The following is a 22,402-nucleotide window of genomic DNA, read 5'->3' as shown; positions in this document are numbered from 1 at the left end:
CCGATGAGCTACAGTATTCGGTAGGGGCACGTGGTTAGAACGTTACAACAATACAAAGTATAAAAATATGATAGCAGTGTAAAGTACAAGAAAGGTAAACAAATCACCAAACCACATACAAATAAAACTAAACCATCCCCATCCTACCAGGCAAAGCCCATGATTAACCTGTCAACCGTGCCGCCTCTTAGTAGAATGTTAGTAGCAGTGAATGTATCCCCACATCCGTTTGCTCCCCTGAAGCATTTTGCATCTTTGACGTCACTGCACACACCGCGATGCTATCAAATACGTTTCTATCTATTTACACCCTGCTGATCTTGTTTCATCTACGCAGTCGGACACTTTCTGGACGTCGTGAACAGGCCCCTGTGCACACCTCCATGAATCGAAATTTAAATGAAAACCACAGCAGCGTGACTGTGACCATGCAACCCAAACTATGGTGCCCGTATCCTTCAAACCACTGTAGTCTGCGCTCCTTCAACGGAGGAGGAATAGCAAAACCACACAAGCTCTCCCGAAGCCCTCTTCCTAGTGGCCAGCAGCAGACCTCGACATTGGCGTTCAGCTCCTGAACCATGTTTGCCGTACACAAGGATACAATATAACAATATTTATTAATGAATAATACCAACGCCATCGGCGTGGCTTTCCTGGGCCGTTGGGCACAGTGTACCAACATTTCGCTCCTCTTGCTGGGAGCTTTCGGTTAATTTCCCCGAAGAACCTTCCAGCAGCATGTGGAGGTGGGCGAAATGTCGAGACATCGTGCCCCCAAGCAACATGCCGCGGACACAACCCGGAGACACGTTAGAGACCTATAACGGCACAACTGTTTCTTGACGCTCACCTGATAACCGCCCATTCCTGTGCCGCCAACAGCCGCTGCTGTCATAGCAGAGCCTCCCCTGGCCCGTTTGCCCATGGAGACGAGCGTGGCCTTGGACCTGTGCGGCCACTACTCGCCAATCTCGTCGGCGACGTCTGAACATGGCATCACGACTGACGACTCCTCCCGGCTGGAGGAGGTGGTGGATGATTCTGTGGAGAGAGAGCCGCACACATGTGCTGGTGAGCCGCCGTTCATTCATTCTTGTACACCGACGTCACAATGATACGTGCCGTGCCTCCCATGCAATACACATCCGATTAGTTTAGCGCATATTAGGCTTGCGCGACCAATATTATCATGCATAATAGAGGTCTTTTTTTTTGGGTTAGATTGCGTGAGTAAAAATGTGTCGTGAAACCCGCCACCACCCGACGCAGTCAATTAAGTAAGGGGTTGTCACGTAAACAGAACACGGCAATTCGCTACCAGTTCAGCACACCGGTGTGTTGGAGAATAAACCCACAACATTTACCAATCGAGTACCATGACGTCTCGGCGGTAATTACAATCACTGCTGGCTACGTACGGTGCGAAAGAAGTTCAACGTATATGTCAAGGCACCTTGCGACAGTTTAGCCCAAGGGAACCCCCCCCCCCCGCCCCCGTAACAGCTGTCCTTTTGTGGCACAAAAGTGAACGCAGTCACCGGCCTGTCAACGATGGGCATGAGCCCATGCCATTATAGGGGGCGATGTCACTGTGTGGCTTTTCCCAATTTAGTGATTTGCACATTATTTATGAAGTCTTGCAACTTTGAACCATTTGCTGCACGTGCCCTTCTTCGCAACAAACGCCCTCTGTTGTTTCTTGTGCCGTTGTGAGATCTTTATTGTCCACCGTAGAGCAGATGGTCGTTTTTCACGGCTAATGCGCCTGGCAGCATTTGACCAGGGCGGCCACTGGGCTAAAAAAAAAGCATGGTGGTCTCCAACAAGCGGCGATTGCTCCACCACCGAGCACCGTCAACGCCCATATATCCCACTTAAGTCAATCCGCTGCTGGACGAGGGGCCTCCCCGTACAATGTGGATCACTGTCGGCGGGGGGGGGGGGGGGCTACTCTGTCGTACTTCACCACACGTGGAGCCAGTGGCAGCGGCCAGTGCAAGCCACGATTTCAGTTTGTCGAGGGACCGACCTTTGCACCGGGTGATGGGCGTGGATGGTGGAATGTGACCAAGTTGCCTTGAGCCAAATCGCCGGAGAATTTGTACTGTACACATACAAACCTCTGCGTTGTTGGATCACTGCTCCATTAGGGGCCTCCTTAACGTCGTGCAGATCACAAATATGTTTAACCAGTCAACATAGGTGGCAGCAACTTTGGGGAGGCCTTGAGTTGGCTGTAGCCAGGATTTTTATTGATTTGATTACGGCTGATAATGATGATGAGCTAGAGAGGCTACGATGAACAGACAGTAAATCTAACCAGGAGGAAGGTGTCGCAAATTTTATCGCAAATCCCAAAATGCAGAGGGGGGGGGAGTGAAGTGGCTTCTGCAAGAAATCAAGTCTGCGTTCACCACGAATACTTGTGGTGAACATGCAAACAAGCATGCTCTGGTAATAATATAAGCATTGTCTTTGAAACTGATTAGCCTGCACCAGAGCCTTCTTTATGGTCCAGTCTCACCACCAGTGTCGGACAAGGGAATGCCAAAAGGCAAACAGTATAAAAACAATGAACGTATCAGAGCATTTACAGATCGGGGTAAGCATCTTAACACCAGTTTTATTGCCAAAAAGGGTAAAAACCTATTCTTATTTTTTATACTTTGATACTGGCAATAAAGGTCCCCATGGTGAAGTGGCTTCATCACCAATATTGAGGTCGTGAACACACGACTAGTACGACTAAGGGGAGAGGAGGCGTGATTGTGAGTCCAACCGAGTGCCTTGTTTTGTTGCTGGGTGCAGGAGAAGCCTCCGAGTTGTTGCAGGAAGTTGAGGAGGAGCTGGACCAACCCGAGCCACAGAATCTAGGACCTGTGGCAGAAGGCCACGCCACCAGCTATGACGTCCCTGAGCGGGAGGGCATAGAAGCCATGACCAGTTTGCCATTGTCTGCCGCCGGCGCGCACGGCGCCGTGCAGGAGCCGCAGGACGCCGCCGCCGGCGCTTGCGAGGAGGAGCTGACCTTTGTGGAGGAGGATTCCATCGGCGGTCCACGGGAAGGGGCAGTCGCGGGGGTTTCGCCTACCCCCGTCATTGCCACCGCCACCAACCCCAACATGGAGACGATGGAAGCAGCCGCCAGCGAGGGAACCGGGGAGCTGGGTGACCCGCTGGTGAGGCCCGCCACCAGCGCATCTTGCCGTGAGCTGGACGAGCAGATGTCCGGCAAAGAGGAGTCTCCGATCGATGAAGAACTTCCGCAGATGGAGAAGCAATTGCCTGCCCCCGATGCAAACAACAGCAGCAGCAACAGCAGTTGGGAGGATCTGGTGGCCGTGGCGGTCAATCTTGCCATCGGAACGAACCTCACCGACTGGAAGGAACAAGTAGCCGAGGCGGAAACGACACCTGCCATGGATGCGCGCAAGACACCGGAGGCTCCCGCGTGTGCGTACCAGGAGGAGTCGGCAACCGTGGCGAGCAAATCTGCCACCGACGTCAACGACCCCAGCTGGGATGAAGATTGTCCCGTAGCAGTCGTGCCTGCCATCGTCCCAAACCAGCCTGGGAGGAGGAAGGAGTCGGGGGCTGCGGGAGACGCGCCTGCCATCGGCACACGTGGCTCCGTCTTGGTGGAGTGTGCGCCTGGCATGGGCTCCCACCACGGGGAGGAGGTTCAGGAAGTTGCCATTGACCTCGCCATCGGATCACGCCACTCCGAGCACCATGAACGCGCGGCCATAGGGGTCCCGCCCCCCAACGACGTATGCGACCCCCCTGTGGGGAAACCGCCGACGGACGTGGTGCTTGACCTTGACACGAACGCCCGCGTCCACAGATGGAAGAAGCGGGCTGCCGTGGCGACGCTGCCTGGCACCAGCGCTCTGCGCCAGACATGGACAGAACTGATGACCACCACCACCAGCAGCAGCAGCAACAATGAGAAGGAGCCGAGAGAGGTAGCGGAGGCCCCCGTCATCGCCACTCGTCCACTTGCATGGGAGGATCGAGGGTTCGTGGCAGAGACGCCCGCCACCAGCGTTTTGGCCGCAGGGCCTGCCACCAAAGCACACCGCCCGTGGCCGAGGGAATGGACGTCCGCTGCCGAGCATCCCACCGTTGTCACCTCTCGCTCCATGGGATGGGAGACCGTGACGAGCCCCCCTGCCAGAGAAGCGCAAGACCAAGATATTGAGATGCTCACGACTGGCGCCAGCAGCTGCTGGCAGGACCCGGGTGATGTGGCGCTAAACCTCGCCAAGGGTAGACACCGCCCTGAGTGGAGGGAGGAGGTAACCGCTGTTATTCCACCTCCCAAGAGCACACTGCCAGCCAACAGCACGCAACCCGAGAAGGAGCAGAGAGGCTTGTCGCTGGCGCCCACCACCAAAGCGCAAGATGCTCGTTGGATGGAGCTCAGGGCTATGACTGCTACACCTGCCATGGACGCACGCCTCGCGCTGTGGGCAAGACCAGAAGCTGCCATGAGAGGACATGAATGGCAACCAAATTCCACTTCGGGAGCGCCGGCCACCAGCACGCAACGTCTCGGGCAAAGTGAACAAGCATCAGACTTGCGATTGCCGCCCGCTACCAACACACACGGCTCTGGTTTGCAACAATTGGTGGCGACGGCTGTGGACCTTGCTGTCAACACGCACGTAGAGGACCTCCCTGCCACCAGCACCCATGGCCCCAACTTGCCAATGTTGGGGGAGACCACCAGCCAGCACCAGGAGACGTTGAGATCCCTGCTAGCAAGGCTTGCCACCAGTGCACGGTGCAACGTACAGGATGATCATCTGCCTGCCATCGATACGCAATCCCCCCAGTTGGCGGTGTCAGGTGCCATGATGGAACCGCCTACCGGCAAAATTCAGAGCCATGGTTGGGAGGAACTGTTAGCGGTGGCAGTGAATCTTGCCAGCAGCAGCACGGCACGTCCCGGGTCGAGAGAATCGGCAGAAATGCCCACCACGACGGACGAGCACCACCAGCAAGTGGAGGAAATGAGATCACAAGAGTATGAGGAAGAAGAAGCCGCCGTCGTCATGCACGAAGAAGATCCAGCAGCCTTAAAATTAGCACCCACCATCGGCACACAGAATTCTGGCTGGATGGAGGACCTAGGAGCAGTGACGGTGGCGTCAGTATCTGCCTCTGGACCTATTCTTTGGCAAGAAGCCACCACAGCTACCACCAGTGTCCACCAAGAAGAGCCGAGAAACCCTTTAACAAATATTGGCACCAGTGCACAACAGGAACCCAGAGATCTGGCGGAAGTACATTGCACATGTGCTCGTAGTCCGGGGTGGCTGGAGCCGGCGGCTGTCATTGGCACTTTCAAAGAACCGCGGGAAGCTTTACCGAATGAACCACCTGCCATTGCCGACACCACGATGGCTGCTGTCGTGCATGGCACTGCGTGGCAGGAGAACGGTGCCATGGCAGAGTTGCCTGGCGAAGAAACTGACGAACAAGGATCGAGGCCGCATTCGCCTATCACCACCATTCACACTGAGAGTTTGAAAGACTTGCTGGACGTATGTCCCGACAGCACACCGTGGCAAGGGCCCGCGGGGGAACAAAGGGTTGTGGTGGAACTGCCCTCCAAAAGCACAGAGCGCTATGGCAGAGTTGATTACAGGCCGTTAATGCAAATTCAGATCGGCAATGTCACACATTTGCCTGTGCTAGAGGAACAGAGAGCTGTGATGCAATCGCCCACCGCCATCATGCCTCAGCCTGTGCCAGAGATACGGACAACTGTGGCAAAGTTACTGGCTACCAGCAAACCAAGTGATGAGCCAATAGTACAAACAACTGCAGCAGAGTTAGCTGTCAATGTTATTCCTTGTCCTGTGCCAGAGAAATTGAATTTATCCACCACCATCACGCCGAGCCATGGGCCAGAGAAACCAGGAGCTCCAGCAGAGAAAACTGCCACCAGTACACCGAGCCATGGACGACAGGATCCAAAATCTGTTGCAGAGTTATTAACGACCATTGCACCAAGCCATGGGCCGGATAAAGATAAATCTGTCGCTGAGTTAGCCACGACACAAACGCCAAGCCTTGGTCCACAGGAACAGAAATGCATTGCAGAACCGGCCACCAACATCACGTCAAGCCAGGGTCCAGAGAACGATAAATCCGTGGCACACCAGCAAGGCATGCTGGAGCAGAGTCCCATGTTGGAAATGCCTGTCGGCAGCACCCTACGCATCCCTGTGCTGAGAACGCTGGGGTCGTCGACGGATCCGCTTATCCACAGCATTCTCAAGAAGAGGCCACTGTCGGAAATCCCCATGGATGGCCCCGCACGCATCCCCGTGCTGCGCACCCCCGGCGTGGCCACCAGCAGACAGCGGCAGGAGCTGAGGGTGCTGCTCGAAAGGCCCATCATGGGCACCAGATTTTCGTCTGGCCTTAGGTTTGAGCACAGGGCCATCAAGGAGGTTCCCATCAGCAGAATCCACAGCTCCGGCATGAACAGTGGGGGGGAAGGCACGATGTCCGAGTCGCAGAGCAGCGGGGGAAGTCACCAGCATGGCTCCCTGGTGGACAAACTGCCCTCTGGGAGGCATCCGCGTAATATTACGAGGGTGCAACAGAGGCCCATAATGGAAATATCCATCGGCGACATCTACCCACAGATGTTTGAGCGTTCCACAAGTACTAGCACGTGTAGCACCAACACTAGCAGCACAATCAGTATCAGCAAACAACAGCAGAAAAAGTCTTCCACCAGCGCACGCCACCACGGGAGCGACCAGCAGGAATCTGAGTTGGAATTGACTGCCGCCGGCAAACAGAGCAGCACCACTTCTGGTACCAGCACGAGCAGCGTCACTATCGCCTCAACCTCTAACATCAGCAGCAGTAAAACCAGCATCAGCAAGCACCTGCCACAGTTGAGGACCTTGCTGGAGAAACCTGCCACGACCTCACATTTCCACATAAAGGATCAGCAGGTGCCCACATTGGGATCACCTGCCATTTGGAAACAGGGCTCTGGACATCAGATGTTGGAGGCTGGCACCACCGCGCATCTCTTGGTGGTGGAGGAAGTTGAGGCGCCAGTAGCAAAATCTCCTGCCAGCAACGTGCATGAGGAGAAGGCGAAAGCACAAGCGCCAGACCCCACCACCGACAGCACTCGAGAGCCTGGCCGGAAGGAGCAGGCATCCACGGCAGCGGTGCCAACCTTTGCCGTCGACAGGCGGAATGGACCAAGTGCCTCCACAAGCGCTTGCGCTGAGGGGCTGAGAACCGCTGTGGGAAAGCCCTCCGTTGGCGCGCAGCAGGAGCCGTCGGGCAACGCGACGGAATCGTTCACCAGAAATAAGAGCCGCCCTCTGTGGGATGAGTTGGTCGCTGTGGCGGTGAACCTTCGCGATTCCGAACAGCAGGAGCAGGAGACCATGTCAAGGGCGCCTGCCGTCGTCAGCATAGGCAGCCCCGACGGGAGGAAACTGGTGGCTGCAGTCGGAGAGCCCGCCACAAACTCACGTTGTTGTGGCCTGGAGATGCAGGGAGCTGCCATGAATATGCAGCAGCAGCAACAACAGCAGCAGCAGCAATATCAGCAACAGAGAGGCATGGTGTCGGTGGCGGCACCCGCCCTGAACTTGCACAGCCCCACGTACAAAGAGGCTGCGGTGGACATGTCTGCCATTGGCGCAAGTCAAGGTGGCGGCGGAGGTGAAGTGGGGGCTGCGATGGTGGAACCGACCACGATCCCCATTTATCACGGCAGAGATGGTCCGCAAGCCACGACCAGCTTCACCGCAGATGGAGGTAAAAGGTTTTAACACTGAAAAGGCAACTAACAATCTCACAACAGCCGCCATTCACCACTAAGTGGTGGTGACGTCACCACTACGCTTGTGCCAGGCATACACATGCACACACGGCCCATGTGCAATGCTAATTATTAACCCGGCAAAGTCTCAAGACTCCTGTTTGTGAGGGTTCTACATTGGGATGGTTGAATCAATCCACAAATGTATGATCTTTTTGGACTCATATGGACAGGAAACCGGACAGCCCACACCGCACACACGAGGGGATAACACTCAAAAGCTCCACACACAAACAGATCCAGTTGGTTGAATTTACCTGTGGATTGATCCCATCACTGTGCTGCTATATCCTGCCCACCTCTTAAAGCCCATGTATACAACAGCACCTGACTTAAGTGCTGGCCACAATGCTTATGGTCAAAATGCAAACAAAAAACATACTCTGATAATATATGCATTGTCCTTGAAAAGGATTGGTCCACACCAGAGACAGCTTTCTTTTGAGCCTCGTCTCAAACGGTGTTAGACCAGAGGACGCCAAAAGGCGTACAGCCCAAAGACAATGCACTATCAGAGTAATGAGAGGACAATGCATATATTATCAGAGTATGTTTTTTGTTTGCATTCGGACCACAAGCATTGTGGTTAATGCAGACATGATTCCTTGTAAAAGGTTTCAGTTTGGTGTTTTAACATCTTAACACCTGTTTTGTTGCCAGAAAAAAGGGGAGAAACCTATTATCATATTTTGGTACTGGTAAAGGAGATCCCATGATGATGAATGGTGTTAGCACGTATTTTGTTATGAGAGCTAGCTACCACATTGTTCATTGGCACAGGAAGACATTCTGACTATTATTGATTCTAAATTTTATGCAGTGTGTAGACGTAGTAAGCTGCTAAGTCATCAATCTATCAGCTCCATTGAGGTTCTGCAGATCGCAGAACTGACAAACGTCACATGAATCTACATTTAAACTCTTTTTTATATATATAATTTAACTTAAACTCCTCGATTACCAATTTCACAAAATGTGAAGTTGCTCTCTGTAATAATACAATCTCTTGCAGACAAGGACATGGAGGGATTCGTCATCCAAAACATGGGCTCATCGCAGGGTACCCGCTTCCTGCTTCTCCAAACTGCGTGGCTTCACCAGAGCATGCTACAGGACAGCACTAACCAAGACTGCTTGAACGTGGCCACGGTTATCTCCCCGCCCACCAATGTCTGGCCGCCCGTACCGAGCAGCGTGGAATCCACATGCAGTGCGCCGCCGCCACCACCGCCACCGCCATCGGAAGCCGTCGCCAAGCAGGCCTCGGACGCCAACAGTGACAGCGACGACGGCGGTGGCCGCGACAAGCCCCAGCTGCGCTGCGTGGATTGCGGGCGCATGTTCCATTGCCATGAGTACCTGTACTCGCACATGAAGCTGCACACGGGCGCGCCGGGCTACCCGTGCGCGGTGTGCGGCCAGGTATACATGACCGAGGTGCAGGTGAACGCCCACGAGCGGCGGCGGCACCCGGCCGAGCGTCCGCACCGCTGCAGTGTGTGCGACCGCATGTACCCGGAGGGCGCCGCGCTGCGCGCCCACATGCGGCAGCACGCGGGCGAGCGGCCGCACGTCTGCACCGTGTGCGGACGCTCCTTCACGCAGATGAGTAACCTGCGGCGGCATCACGTGGTGCACACGGGCGAGCGGCCGCACGTCTGCGCCGTGTGCGGGCGCTCGTTCGCGCTGCACGAGGACGCGGTAGTTCACGAGCGGGCGCACGCCGGGCCGCGGCCGCACGTCTGCGACGAGTGCGGCCGCGGCTTCACCTATTACTGCGAGCTCAAGATCCACATGCGCAAGCACACGGGCGAGAGGCCGCACAAGTGCGACGTCTGCGGTAAGGCATTCGCGCAGCTCAGCAACTACAAGCGCCACCGAATCAAGTGCCAGGGGAGCAGCAGTAGCCTGCAGGCGAAGGCGGCTGACGGGAACGGGGCTCGGCCAGGCGGGCTGAAGGATCAGGAGCCCGGGGAGAATCGAATCGAGTCGTGGACACACGATCTTCAGGATGCCTATATTCAGCACAAAAAGGCTCGAATGTCCGAACATGAAGAAAGTAGGCAGCAGCAACAGAGTGAGACTCGTACAAACGAGCCCACAATAAGCCAGATGGAATCGAACGACCCCAGGAAGAGTGAGTCGAGAGGGAACGTCCGCAAGAGGAAAAAGCCCGTTAAAAAGATCCGTCCTGAGGACATGCCTCAGCCCAAGTGAATTTCAGAACAAACTAAGCCTGGAATTGAAGTATTTTCCCCCATTTTGTAATCATAGGAAAGCTACCCTTCGTTTTTTTTCCACTTGATGAACACCTCCAGACATAGTGTCGATTGTCGACACCATTTAATGATGCTCAACCGTATTGTGGAGCATGGTGGGGATTGGTGAAGGTTAAGAGGCACCCAAGATTGATTCAGATATCTCTCACTGCTGATGTTAGCCTTAGCTGGTATCAAACTCTGGATAGCTGGGTTCGATGGCCTCGGTAAGTAAGACCACTTTGCCCCTGCCAATTAACGGGGCTTACCTTCGAAGAAGTATTCGAAGAAGTATTTTCAATTTGCGTGGAAATTTATTCCATACGATAACAAAAAAAACACAGGAATTGCTTCCCATGGAGAGAAAACAAATCTCGAAAGCAATATTACAATAACTGTGGTGATAAGTCTACTACTGAGGCTTAATTGATCTCTTAAATTGACATGTATGGACGCTGGTCTGTTTAATTTGTGTCTTGCTTTTTTATATTGTCATCAATAACACTTCTTGTGCCACCGCTTAACTTTAAAGAACAGAAATTACTTGCCTGAATTGTAAATGTTTTGCTTTTTAAAATTGCATTATCCAAACTTAAAAATCCCCATGCCGCTGACGTTTGAAAATGTAAATGAATAGTGCGATGATAGCAGGGGCAGCGGATATTCCTGTAAAAAAATTTCCTGTAAAAATGTTACGTCAACGCATGCGACGGCCTTTGAGAAATATGGTGAACGTTTAGGCGTGGTCAAAGTGGCGTCGGTGATACTTTGGGTTATAATGTTTAGTTTTATTTTGCTAATAATAACGTTTTTTTGGGTGAGATCGCATAAACGTGAATGTGTTGTAAACCCACCTTGTCACGTGAACAAAATATACCAGTTACAGTAAATCCACACTTCACAGTACAATTTAAGTACCGTGACGTTTTGCTGCTGATTACAGCCAGCTTCATCAGGCGATTTCCATAATTGTGAAGACGTCTTTCTGTTTCCGGTCTTAATTAGAGTAAAGGCGACGTCATCACTGAGTGCCTATAAGGTGCAAAAAACCCAGGGGGTTTGTAGACATCACCTTACTCTATTTGAGACTGTAATAGTAACTAATTGGCACATTTTGTTCACGTGACAAACCTCACTAATTGGCTGCGTCAGGTGGACGTGGGTTTTTATAACACATTTACACGATCAAACCGAAAAAACTTTGAGGAATAATATTGGTTTGGAAAGCCAACGTGGTGTTACATTTTATTTTGCCTTTTGTGAAAACTAACCATTATTCAGCCTCACAACAATTTAGGAATGTGTTTTTTTGTTTTCATGGGGAGTTTATAACGTGATTTTACTAAACTTTTGCCAACGCTCCTTGGAATCAGCATTCTAAAAATCCACAACATCACAGCCCTTCTTAGAATGGCTGATGTAGAGCAACACAGCTATAATTTTACATTAAGGTGGTTGAGCCAGATGGTTGCGTCAGGAGTAGCGCGGAGTGGGGTATCGCTGTGATGTTGCCGCCTTCATATTTGTGAATCAGTCCATTGAGTTGGCGCCATGGTGGCGAGATGTTAAATACCTCGCCTGGTAGACAGGAGTTAGTGGGTTCGATCCCGATACCGACACCTGTATATTTTGAGTTTGCATGTCTTTCTGTCTCCCTGAGGTCGTGTGGATTTTTATCCGGGTCCTCCGGTTTTTACCTCCGCATTTAGAAACAACGTGCATTTAGAGTATTTGGCTGCAAGAAATGTACACATGATAAACCACTTCGTTGAGCTACATTTGTGGCCAGGACGCTACTGAAAAAGAGCTATATAGCTCAGTGGGGACTTACCTGATAAAATAAAAAACATTTTAATTTTTGTTATATGTTCCATGGTTCTGTTCTGGGTGACCAGAGTCGCTACACACTGCTGGAAAGTTTATAATTTTCCATTTGTGCTTCAAGTATCTGATGTGGCCCATAAGCTTTGCAGAAGATCGAAGTCGGAGGATCTTCAGCATTGGGTCTTTCACAGCCCTAAAAGATAATTTATGTTTTACAGTCTACACATGAGTGTAAATGTTTCTTGAAGTTCATTGAAATCCTTGGTTTAATAATTATGACCACTTACACTGGAATTACCAATGTTGGCCCTCAGGCTTGTGGTTACGATTTTAACACATTGTTTTAAATATTAGAAGGACATTTGACTTTCATTTCAATTCACCGTACACAGTATTGCACAAAGGCATGCATGCACGCGTGCGTATGCACAACCAAAATTCCAAGAGACGACGGCCCTTCACTGCAATTTCCGCGGGGGTTTTGATGCATATTGGCAGGACAGTTTTTTTCTCTCTCACATTTTTGACAGTTATGAACAAAGCCTATGATAAATGAGCTGCGGGATTTCGCATGTTGAAGTCTGCGGAGGGAAGGCGTACCAGAGATCATTGGTTGAGAATACTTTAAGGAAATGTATAATGGGGTGAAGGCAGTGGTTATGGACAAAGAGGTGTGGTTGGAAGAGTTTGAAGTTATCGGGGTTATGCCAGATATCAGCGTTAAAACCATTGCTATTTGTCATCTCTGTTTGCAATGCGTTGAGTGAGTGAGGAAACTGAAAAAGAGGGTTGTTGTGGAAGCATTTTGTTTGCTGATGTGGCTGTTATGGCAGTTGCAAGGGGAGCTGAACGCCAGGTGGCTGTTATGACAGTCGGAAGGGGAGCTGAAAACTAGGTGGCTGTGATGGCGCAAATGTCTTGGAGTAGGGAAAACGAATTGTCATTTCCCAGAAAGAAAGAGGCCAGCGGTCCATAGGAAAGGATGACGTTAATATTGTGGACAGAGTGATGCACATAAAGTGCAGGCCAAAGTAGTTTTAGAGTAGTTAAGTATAAAAGAGAGGAAGGATGGTGTGAGTTGGAGGTCAAGGAAAGAGTTGAGACAGGATGGCACAAATGGATAGAGGCTTTAGGAACTGTACGTGACAGAGAGATCCCAGTCAAATTTCCGCTTGTGCTGATGAAGGTCGCGGTGGCATCATGTTGAGGAGGACGGTCCAGATCTCCCTTTCCCTCGCCACAGCTCTTCCTAGGGAATTTCCAGGCGTTCCCAGGCTAGCCGAGCAACATAGTCCTGCCAGCATGTCCTGGGCCAGCCCCGGGGTCTTCGCCCAGTCTACTGGGGGGCATCCTTACCAGGTGCCTAAACCACCTCAACTGGCTCCTCTCGATCTGGAGGAACAGCAGATTCGACTGAGGTGCTCCCGGAATACCGAGCTCTTCAACCTATCACAGAGTGAGCCTGGAAACCCTGAGGAGAAACCTCATTTTGGCCCCTTGTACCTTGCGATTTCATCCTTTAGGTCATTACTCAAAGCTCATGACCATAGGTGAGGGTGGGAATTTTCGATCGACCTGTAAATTGAGAGCTTTGTTCGAGGACTCAGCTTCCGCCTCACTACCACGGAACGGTACAGCGCCCAGAACACTGCGGACGCCGCACCAATCCGCCGGCCGATCTCCCGCTCCAACTTACCATCACTCGCGAAAGAGACCCTGAGGTACTTAAACTCCTCCACTAAGAGCAGCTGTTCCCCCCTCACCTGGAGGGAACAATTCACCATCTCCCGGGAGTGAACCATGATCTCAGATTTGGAGGTGCTGATCCTCATCACAGCCGCTACGCACTCTGCATCAAACCGTTCAAGTGCATGCTGGAGATCAGAGAGTGGCAAGGCAAAGAGGACAACGTCATCTGTAAAAAACATCGACGCCACCTCCATGCCTCCATACTGGATACTCTCCATACCTCGGCCTTGCGTTGATATCCTGTCCATGAACATCACAAACAGGAGTGAAGACAAGATGCTCCCTTGTCGGAGTCCAACACCCACAGTGAACAACTTGATTTAAAAGCAAGAATATGGACACAGCTCTCGCTCCAGGAATAGAGGGTTCGGATAGTGCACAAAAGCAGCACCGGTACGTCATCCTCCCGCAGCACCGCCCACAAGACATTGCGGGGAACACGGTCATATGTTTTCTCCAAGTCTACAAAGCAGAGGTAGACTGGAGAAACATACTCCCATGACCCCTCATATTTGTGAAAGGGAAAAGAGGATGGTCCATTGTTCCACAACCATGACGGAATCCGTATTGTTTCTCCTGAATCTTGACCACCGCGCGGAGCCTCTTCTCCAACACTCTGGCATGGGCTTTACCTGGGACACTGAGTAGTGCAATTCTTCTGTCGTTGGAGCACACCCTTTGGTCCCCTTTTGAAAAAAATGGGAACCATGACCCTAGTTTGCCAGTACAGTGGCACTATACCCACTTTCCATGCAGCATTGAAGAGGCGTGTTAACCACGACACTCCTACACAGTTCAGCGCTTTTAACAATTCTGGGCGAATCTCGTCCACCCCAGCAGCTTTGGTGCTATGAAGGCCCTCGACCGCCACAGTGACTTCCGCAACCGTGATGAATCTGACCACACCAGTTGTTTCTTGGGCTGCATTGTGAAAGGAGGGCATGTATATCGGGTTGAGGAGCTCCTCAAAGTGTTCCTTCCACCTCTCGACGATCTCCTTAGTGGAGGTCAATGTTACGCCACCCTTACTGAAAACAGCATGGGCCACGTCCCATCGACCCCCCCTAAGGCGTCGGATGGTTTGCCAGACTATCTTTGAGGCTGCCCAGTAGTACCTTTCCATGGCCTCTCCAAACTCCTTCCACGCTCAGGCTTTTGCTTCAGCGACTGCTGTAGCTGTCACCCTCTTGGCACGCCGGTACCTCTCAATTGGGTCAGGAGACCTTTTTCCAAGAATAGCTCGGAAAGCCACCTTCAACTCGACAGCTTCCCTCATCACTGGTGTCCTAGGGTTGCCGCCATGACAGGCACCAACTGCCTTCAGAGCACAGCTTTTCGCAGCTGCATCCACAATCGAAGTCCTGAACATTGTCCACTCGGACTCGATGTCCACGACCTCCCCTCGAGTGCAGGATAAGTTTTCTCGGAGGTGGAAGTTGAAATATTTCTGCACTGGGTCCTTCCACCCAAACTATTCGTTTGGGCAATCCACGTCTAACTGATCCCCAGGTGGTGATCAGTTAACAGCTCTGCCCCTCTCTTCACTCAAGTGTCTAGAACATACGGCATTAGGTCCAATGATACAACTATAAAGTCAATCATTGACCTGCGGCACCAAGGGGCACTGGCATCAAGTACACTTCTGAGCATCCTTGTGTTCGAACATGGTGTTTGTTATTGGCATTCCGTGACTAGCACAGAATTCCAATAACATCTCACCGTTCAGGTTCACATCAGGGGGGACATTCCTCCCAATCACACCTCTCCAAGTATCTCCATCATTTCCCACATGAGGATTGAAGTCACCCAGTAAGACTATGGAGTTGGTAGGCAGCACTCTGTGGAGGACTGCACCCCCCACCGTCTCCAAGAAGGCCAAATACTCTGAACTGCTGTTTGGTGCATAGGCACAGACAATAGTCATAGTTTTTCTTTCTGAGACCAGAAGTCTCATTGAGGCGACCCTGTCATCCACTGGGGCAAACTCCAACTGAACAGCACCCAGCCAGGGGCTTGTGAGTATCCCCACACCCGCCCGGGGCCTCTGACCAGGGGTTACTCTGGAATAGGAGAGAGACCACCTCCGAGAAGTTTGGTTCCAGTGCCAATGCTCGGTGTAGAGGTGAGACCGACTCTATCTAGTTGGTACCTTTCCATCTCCACCAGCTCTGGCTCTTGGTCAAACTGAATGGGGAAAATATATCAAGTGATACGACCCAACTCTGTTATGTGGTGCAGAGATGTGAGCCCGAAGGAAGAGTTCACAAAAGTGCTTGAAAGGATGGAGATGAGAGATGATATTGGGGATGTTGTGATTTGACAGCATGAAGGAGTTTTAAAGTCTTCACAGTGGTTACAGACATCGCAAGACGGTATGGGAGACTTCGATGGGTTTGGGCATGTGTTGAGAAGTGACAAAGTGACGCTAAGGAAGAATAACAAAAGGTGCTTGAAAGGATGGACATGAGAGATGGATAATTGGAGACATTGTGATTGGACAGCATGAAGGGGTTTTAAAGCATTCACAGTGGTTACAGATATCGTACGACGGTATGGAATACTTTGATGGGTTTGGGCATGTGTTGAGAAGTGACAAAGTGACGTTAAGGAAGAATAACAAAAAGTGCTTGAAAGGATGGAGATGAGAGATGGATAATTGGAGACATTGTGATTGGACAGCATGAAGGAGTTTTAAAACTTCCACAGTGGTTGCAGATATCGCAAGACGGTATGGGAGACTTCGATGGGTTTGGGCATGTGTTGAGAAGTGACAAAGTGACGCTAAGGAAGAATAACAAAAGGTGCTTGAAAGGATGGACATGAGAGATGGATAATTGGAGACATTGTGATTGGACAGCATGAAGGAGTTTTAAAACTTCCACAGTGGTTGCAGATATCGCAAGACGGTATGGGAGACTTCGATGGGTTTGGGCATGTGTTAATAAGATGATGTCATTCAAAGGACTATGGAGAGAGATCCTGGTGCATAGGGTCGAAAGAGTAGAGGGAGACCGAGGGTAAAATGGAAGAATGTGGTGGAATGAGATGTAAGGATTATCGATGTGACAAGAGAAGAAACACAGCGTAGAGGTTTGTAGAGAAAGAATCTGAGCACCCAATCCCGTGCAATAATGGGACATTTGTCTTTGAAGTGGAAGAAGATTGGCGGGACAAGTGGCGGTGATCGCGTAAATGTATAAATGTGTCGTTAAAACCCGCCCCCACCCGGCACGGCCAACTAGTAAGGGTTGTCACGTAAACAGAACATGGCAATTCGTCAAAAAAACTTCTTATGGATTATATTGGTCGCGAAAGCCTACGTGTTAAAGTGGCAGTGATTTGACCATTTTTTTTCTGTCAACAAGAATTAGGCCCAGTGCATCTTCTGTAATATTGCGGTCACATTGCCAAAATTGTACATTAAAATAAATAGACACGGCTTGGTTTGACCACAGAAAATAAACTGAAGATTTAGGTCCATAAACTTTGATGGGAATTCTGGAGCATTGTTTTGCCGGCAGAATTTGTCTCAAGCGACGGGACTCATTTTGACTTTATTAAATCTCATCAGCTTCAGGGTTGCCTCCGATGTTGTATTGTTACCCATTGCTTTTTTTGACCAGGTGGTTTTAATGTTTGCTCACCGGGAGTGATGATATTTGTTGTGTTTTACCACGTATCTATGGAAGACCACGTTGAAGGTTGTCGTTTTCTACCCCACAATTGCAAATGTAGATATGAGAATAAAAGTTTTTTGTGAAAATGTATATATTTAAGAGAATAAAAATTGGCAAAGGAAATGCACGAAAATGAATAATGTTCAACATGTCAAATGGCACTTAATGTACAATAATAATGTACAGTGCCTTGTCAATTCACTGGTGGATGAAGACCTCCCCATGCCTTGTCAGTCATGGGGGATTTTTTTTTGTAACCATATTTCAAACACACTCGCACAGTGCATCTGAACCAAGCTAACAAGGGATCTCATTGTATAAGGGGCGGTAAAGGTATGGGGGAGTTGGGGGGGGCGGACTATGGCCCAGGACCGGTTCGAATAGCAATCACCAGAGGTGGGACAAAGTCATTGTTATGCAAGTCCAAGTCGAGTCGCAAGTCATCAAATTCATGACTCGAGTCTGACTCGAGTCCAAGTCACATGACTCGAGTCCACATCTCATAGGTGGGACAAAGTCCTTGTTATGCAGGTCCAAGTCGAGTCGCAAGTCATCAAATTCATGACTCGAGTCTGACTCGAGTCCAAGTCACATGACTCGAGTCCACACCTCTGGCAATCACCACTATTGTTTGCCGTAGCCAGGAATCAATTTCAGGTAGTCGGCACTATCGCTTCGCCCCGTTATACATTATAATCGTTTTTTACGGACTTTCTCTCCTTGTTGGGATATTAGGACGGGGGTGTATTGCTGAGACAGCTGACTAGATGAACATTTACTGTACTCTACAGTCCTCAGTCCATTCATGATGCGGTTGTCTTGTATATATAGTTCATGTGGGTTGCCTTTTTTGTATGACTGAAGTCGAATAAAATTACTGCCTAAAGTGAAGTGTTTATAAATATGTTTGTCATGTTTTGCTCTCACTAGTGAAAAGGTTGCAAGGAAGGATAGGGCAGCTATCATGTAGATCAAAGCAATCCCACTCGTGAAAAATACATGATTATGCAAGCTAATTGTAAAACATCTATCTTGTAGACAAGTGTAATGGAGGACTCCGGAGACAATAACTGTGTCGAGGCACCTTCTTTATTTATATTACTCATACTCACACTACACGACTGACTGAGCACAATGTAACGCTGACCGTCAAGCTCGACGGCGCTAACTGAATGGATATCTGGCTGACTATCCAGCAGTGGGAACGTCGGGTAGTTGTTTTCCTCGCACTTTCTGTTTATAGGTGGCGTTGTCTCTCCAGTGTTGCCGCTTGTTCGAAGTGGAGAGACCAAATGCTATGAAAGCGCTTGCAAATGGCAACATCAGCCCTCGCACTTTTGCGACGTCGGGTCGATGGCAAGGACGGCAGCAACGACGAGGTCGACTTCCATGGCGAGACGACCCTGATTCCTACGGACAGCCCTGAGCTCCATCTCTCGCCCCCTTTTATGCTTCCAGCGGGGCCCGGCCCTGCCCTAGCCACGCCCCCCTTCTCGAACCTTCTAGCTGGTTCTGGGAGCTCAAAGATGGATCCCTTCCATGACCCTTGGCCCAGTTCTTATCCCTTGCACCTTCCCCTGTATGCTGTCTCCCCTTGGGTGGGTACACCCGCAATTGCTACTTCACTCTGCCAGTCGGCGCTGCTACACTACACAAGTATTGAGGCTAGGGTCTGTCTACAGATGGTTTTAAGATTCGTCATTGAGAAGGAATAAAAACCCCTTAATAATACACCTCTAAGCAATCCGATGATTGGATTGCATTATAGACATCCAATAAATACATCAGATGATTTCAATCTAATCAAATTTTCAGCCGAGGTCTGAAATCTCAACCAAATCTGACCTAACCAGAAACTTTTTGGATTGAATTAAAAAAAGCACAAATAGAATTAGTTTTTTAAAATGCAATTAATTATTTTAATTGTAAGGATTACTATCAAGAGTAAATCACTACTTTTTGGTTCTTTCGGTAAAGTCACGTAGGTATAAAATAAAATATATCACGACGTTTCGATCGCAACACAAGCGGTCATCCTCAGATGGAAAAAAATATAATCCAGCAGTGGAACTGCTAAACCAGCGAGAGAGCTGTTACAACAAGGTTATATATGTGGCGATGGGCAAGCAAACGGGGTCTGAGCTGGAAAGTAATTCCATCCACGGACATAAGCACGTCAGTTGTGTTAATGGGGAAGATAAGGGAGAGAGGGATTAGGGAGTGAGATTAGCATGAATGAGCTTCCGTCAGCGCATAAGAGTATCATGCCCGCATATGCGCACAACAGCAGTATTAATGAGAGATTAGCACCATGAGAGTGCAATCCAAAGAACGTGAACATGAGAGTGCAATCCAAAGGGCATGTGAGCCTGAGAGGTGCAATCCAAAGGACATGTGAGCATGGGAGGTGCAATCCAAAGGGCATGTGAGCATGGGAGGCGCAATCCAAAGGACATATGAGCATGAGAGTGCAATCTAAAGGACATGTGACAGATCTAAGAGAGAGGCATAGAGAAAGAGACACAGCGAGTCGGAAATAACAGCTGACATTGGCAGGTAGGATGGAAACATCACAGTCAGTTAAGACTTTACATGGTTAATAACGTCCTTCCAATGATTGCTCAGTTTGTACCCATCTTCTAGGTTGCAGTTGTGTCTATATATCTGGATGGCTTCATGAACAAATCTCTGAAGGTAGTCGGTAGGTTTGCAGAGTACCTCCGCCTTGGAAAAATAAATTTCGTTTGAGCCCACAGCGTTAAAACAATGATCAGCAACGGCAGAGGTATTGGTCTTACCGTGTTTCAGATCTGCCTTGTGTTCATGAACGTGGTCCGAGACATGTCGTTTCGTTTCCCCAATGTAACTTCTGCCACGACCACAACTCAGTTTGTAGACACCAGGGTATTGCATGTCCAAAATCGGTACTAGCTAAAGGGTTGAATTTCGCAGTCACCCCTAAACATATCCCAGTGGATTATATAAGTGCCCAGGTCGACGTAGCCCTCAAAGGCTTGGGACACATCCCGGAAGACGTTGCTAGATCTGAAATTGCTGCTATCCTCAAAAACGCGAAGAAACCCATTAGTAACATCAGCAAGGACGAGCGTTTTGAATTCTCTAAATTATAAAACAGAGATGACATTGTCATCCTCTCAGCCGACAAGGGCAATACCACTATCATTACGGATTAAACCACTTACGACAACAAAATTAAGGACCTTCTTAATGATGGCAGCTATACCAAAATCAACAGAGATCCCACCAACTGCCTAGCCACAAAAACCAACAATATCATTACTAAATCGACTTCTCTAATCGATCAGACCAGGCAGAGCTCCCTAAAACATTTGGCTGCTACACCACCCAGATTTTATGGCCTTCCAAAAATCCACAAAGTAGGTAATCCGTTCCGTCCTATCGTCTCCACCATTAACTCACCCACCTACAAACTGGCCCGATTTCTGTCTGAGACCCTGCTTCCTTTCACGGGCAAGTCCACCTCAGCTGTACTTAACTCAGCTCACTTGGTTTCTCTAATCAAGGACATCTCACTGTCTCCAGATTTGCTTGTCAGTTTTCATGTAGTCTCTCTGTTCACCAATGTACCTGTACTTGACACCATTGCAATCATTGAAGACGTGGTCCAATAATGACTTAATCCTGATGAACCAACTTTGGTAAGGCATTGTCTCACTAACATATACGTCACATGGAATGGTACATTCTACAAACAAAATGAGGGTACCCCAATGGGTTCTCCCTTATCGCCAGTGGTAGCGAATGTTTTCATGAAGACATTTGAGACAGATGCCATCCAGACATCCACCCTACGTCCTTCCTTGTGGAAGAGATACGTAGATGACACGTTCGTCATCTGGCCACATGGCCTGCCAGCACTGAACTAATTTCTAAACCACATCAATTCCATACACCCATCTATCAAATTCACCATGGAGGTGGAAAATGATAGCAAGCTACCATTCCTAGATGTTTTGATCGAGAAGAGACCTGATGGCTCGTTGGGACATTCGGTATACAGGAAAGCCACCCACACGGATGCCTATCTAAAGCCTGACTCCCACCACCATCCAGCCCAGAATAATTCCCTCATCAAAATACTATACCATAGTGTCCGTTGCATCTCCGACCAGCACCACTTAGCTAGTGAGTTGGAGCACGTACACCAAGCCCTCAGGATGAACGGATACTCGGACCGTACAATCCGCAAAGCTGCCTCCCCAGCCATGGGGAGACAACATTCTGAGGATCCAACCAAAACCATCACTTTACCATTGTTTAAATGCATGCCTATACAGGTCACCATACTTCAATAGGGAGTACCATTGAACAATAACAGGTACGACTATTTTAGTGCATACAATGGATAGGAGGTACATAATGCGCATGAATTATGTACATTGATTACCATATTAATAACCCAACCGGCAATGGATACCCATAGTCATTTATATGCATTAATTAATCCCCCCCTGACTTCACGCAAGAACTGCTCACAAGTGATTTCATCACATCTACCCCTCTATTTAAAGAATTAAACAGGAGGATTTCTCCACAAATGTGGCTGTTGATTGAGCAGTGTTGTAATTACTGGCGAAACGTCGTACTCGGATTGTAAATGTTGTGGCTTTGCTCTCTAACACACCAGTGTGCTGTACGAGTAACGAATTGGCCACATTCTGTTTACGTGACAAACCTTACTAATTGGTTGTCGGGTGGTGGCGGGTTTAATGACACATTTTAATATTTACGCGATCTAACTAAAAAAACAACCTGCATGGTGGATGATATTGGTCGCGAAAGCCTACTACGCATGAAACAGTTTAAGCGCGGGGGTGGGATTGGAACCCAGGACGCGAAGAACGTGCCATCGATTCCGTGTGCCGAACGATGGAATCCTTTTGAGTAGCCAAGTTGGAAGCCACCGACTGTGATTTATCGTGATTTACGCTGTTGATATTACTTGGTGTATGTGTATAAACCAGAGGACCGTAATTCAA

The 22,402-nt window shown here is 49.6% G+C and overlaps 1 protein-coding gene across 1 annotated transcript in view; it reads left to right on the top strand.

The window, feature by feature from the left end:
• LOC144953091 (uncharacterized) overlaps positions 1-17,682 on the top strand; it is a 72,730-nt gene extending 55,048 nt beyond the window's left edge. Inside the window, exons 4-6 of the mRNA XM_078883614.1 lie at positions 886-1,074; positions 2,812-7,809; positions 8,886-17,682. Of these exons, the coding sequence (XP_078739740.1) occupies positions 886-1,074; positions 2,812-7,809; positions 8,886-10,090 (6,392 nt within the window). The 3' untranslated portion in view covers positions 10,091-17,682. The remainder of the gene's footprint in view (positions 1-885; positions 1,075-2,811; positions 7,810-8,885) is intronic.
• The last annotated feature ends 4,720 nt before the right edge of the window (positions 17,683-22,402 follow it).

The sequence above is a fragment of the Lampetra fluviatilis genome, chromosome 3 (assembly GCF_964198595.1).
Source record: "Lampetra fluviatilis chromosome 3, kcLamFluv1.1, whole genome shotgun sequence".
Lineage (NCBI taxonomy): Eukaryota > Metazoa > Chordata > Hyperoartia > Petromyzontiformes > Petromyzontidae > Lampetra > Lampetra fluviatilis.
Note: the sequence above shows the minus strand (reverse complement) of the source record. Positions and strands in the feature narration are given on the sequence as shown.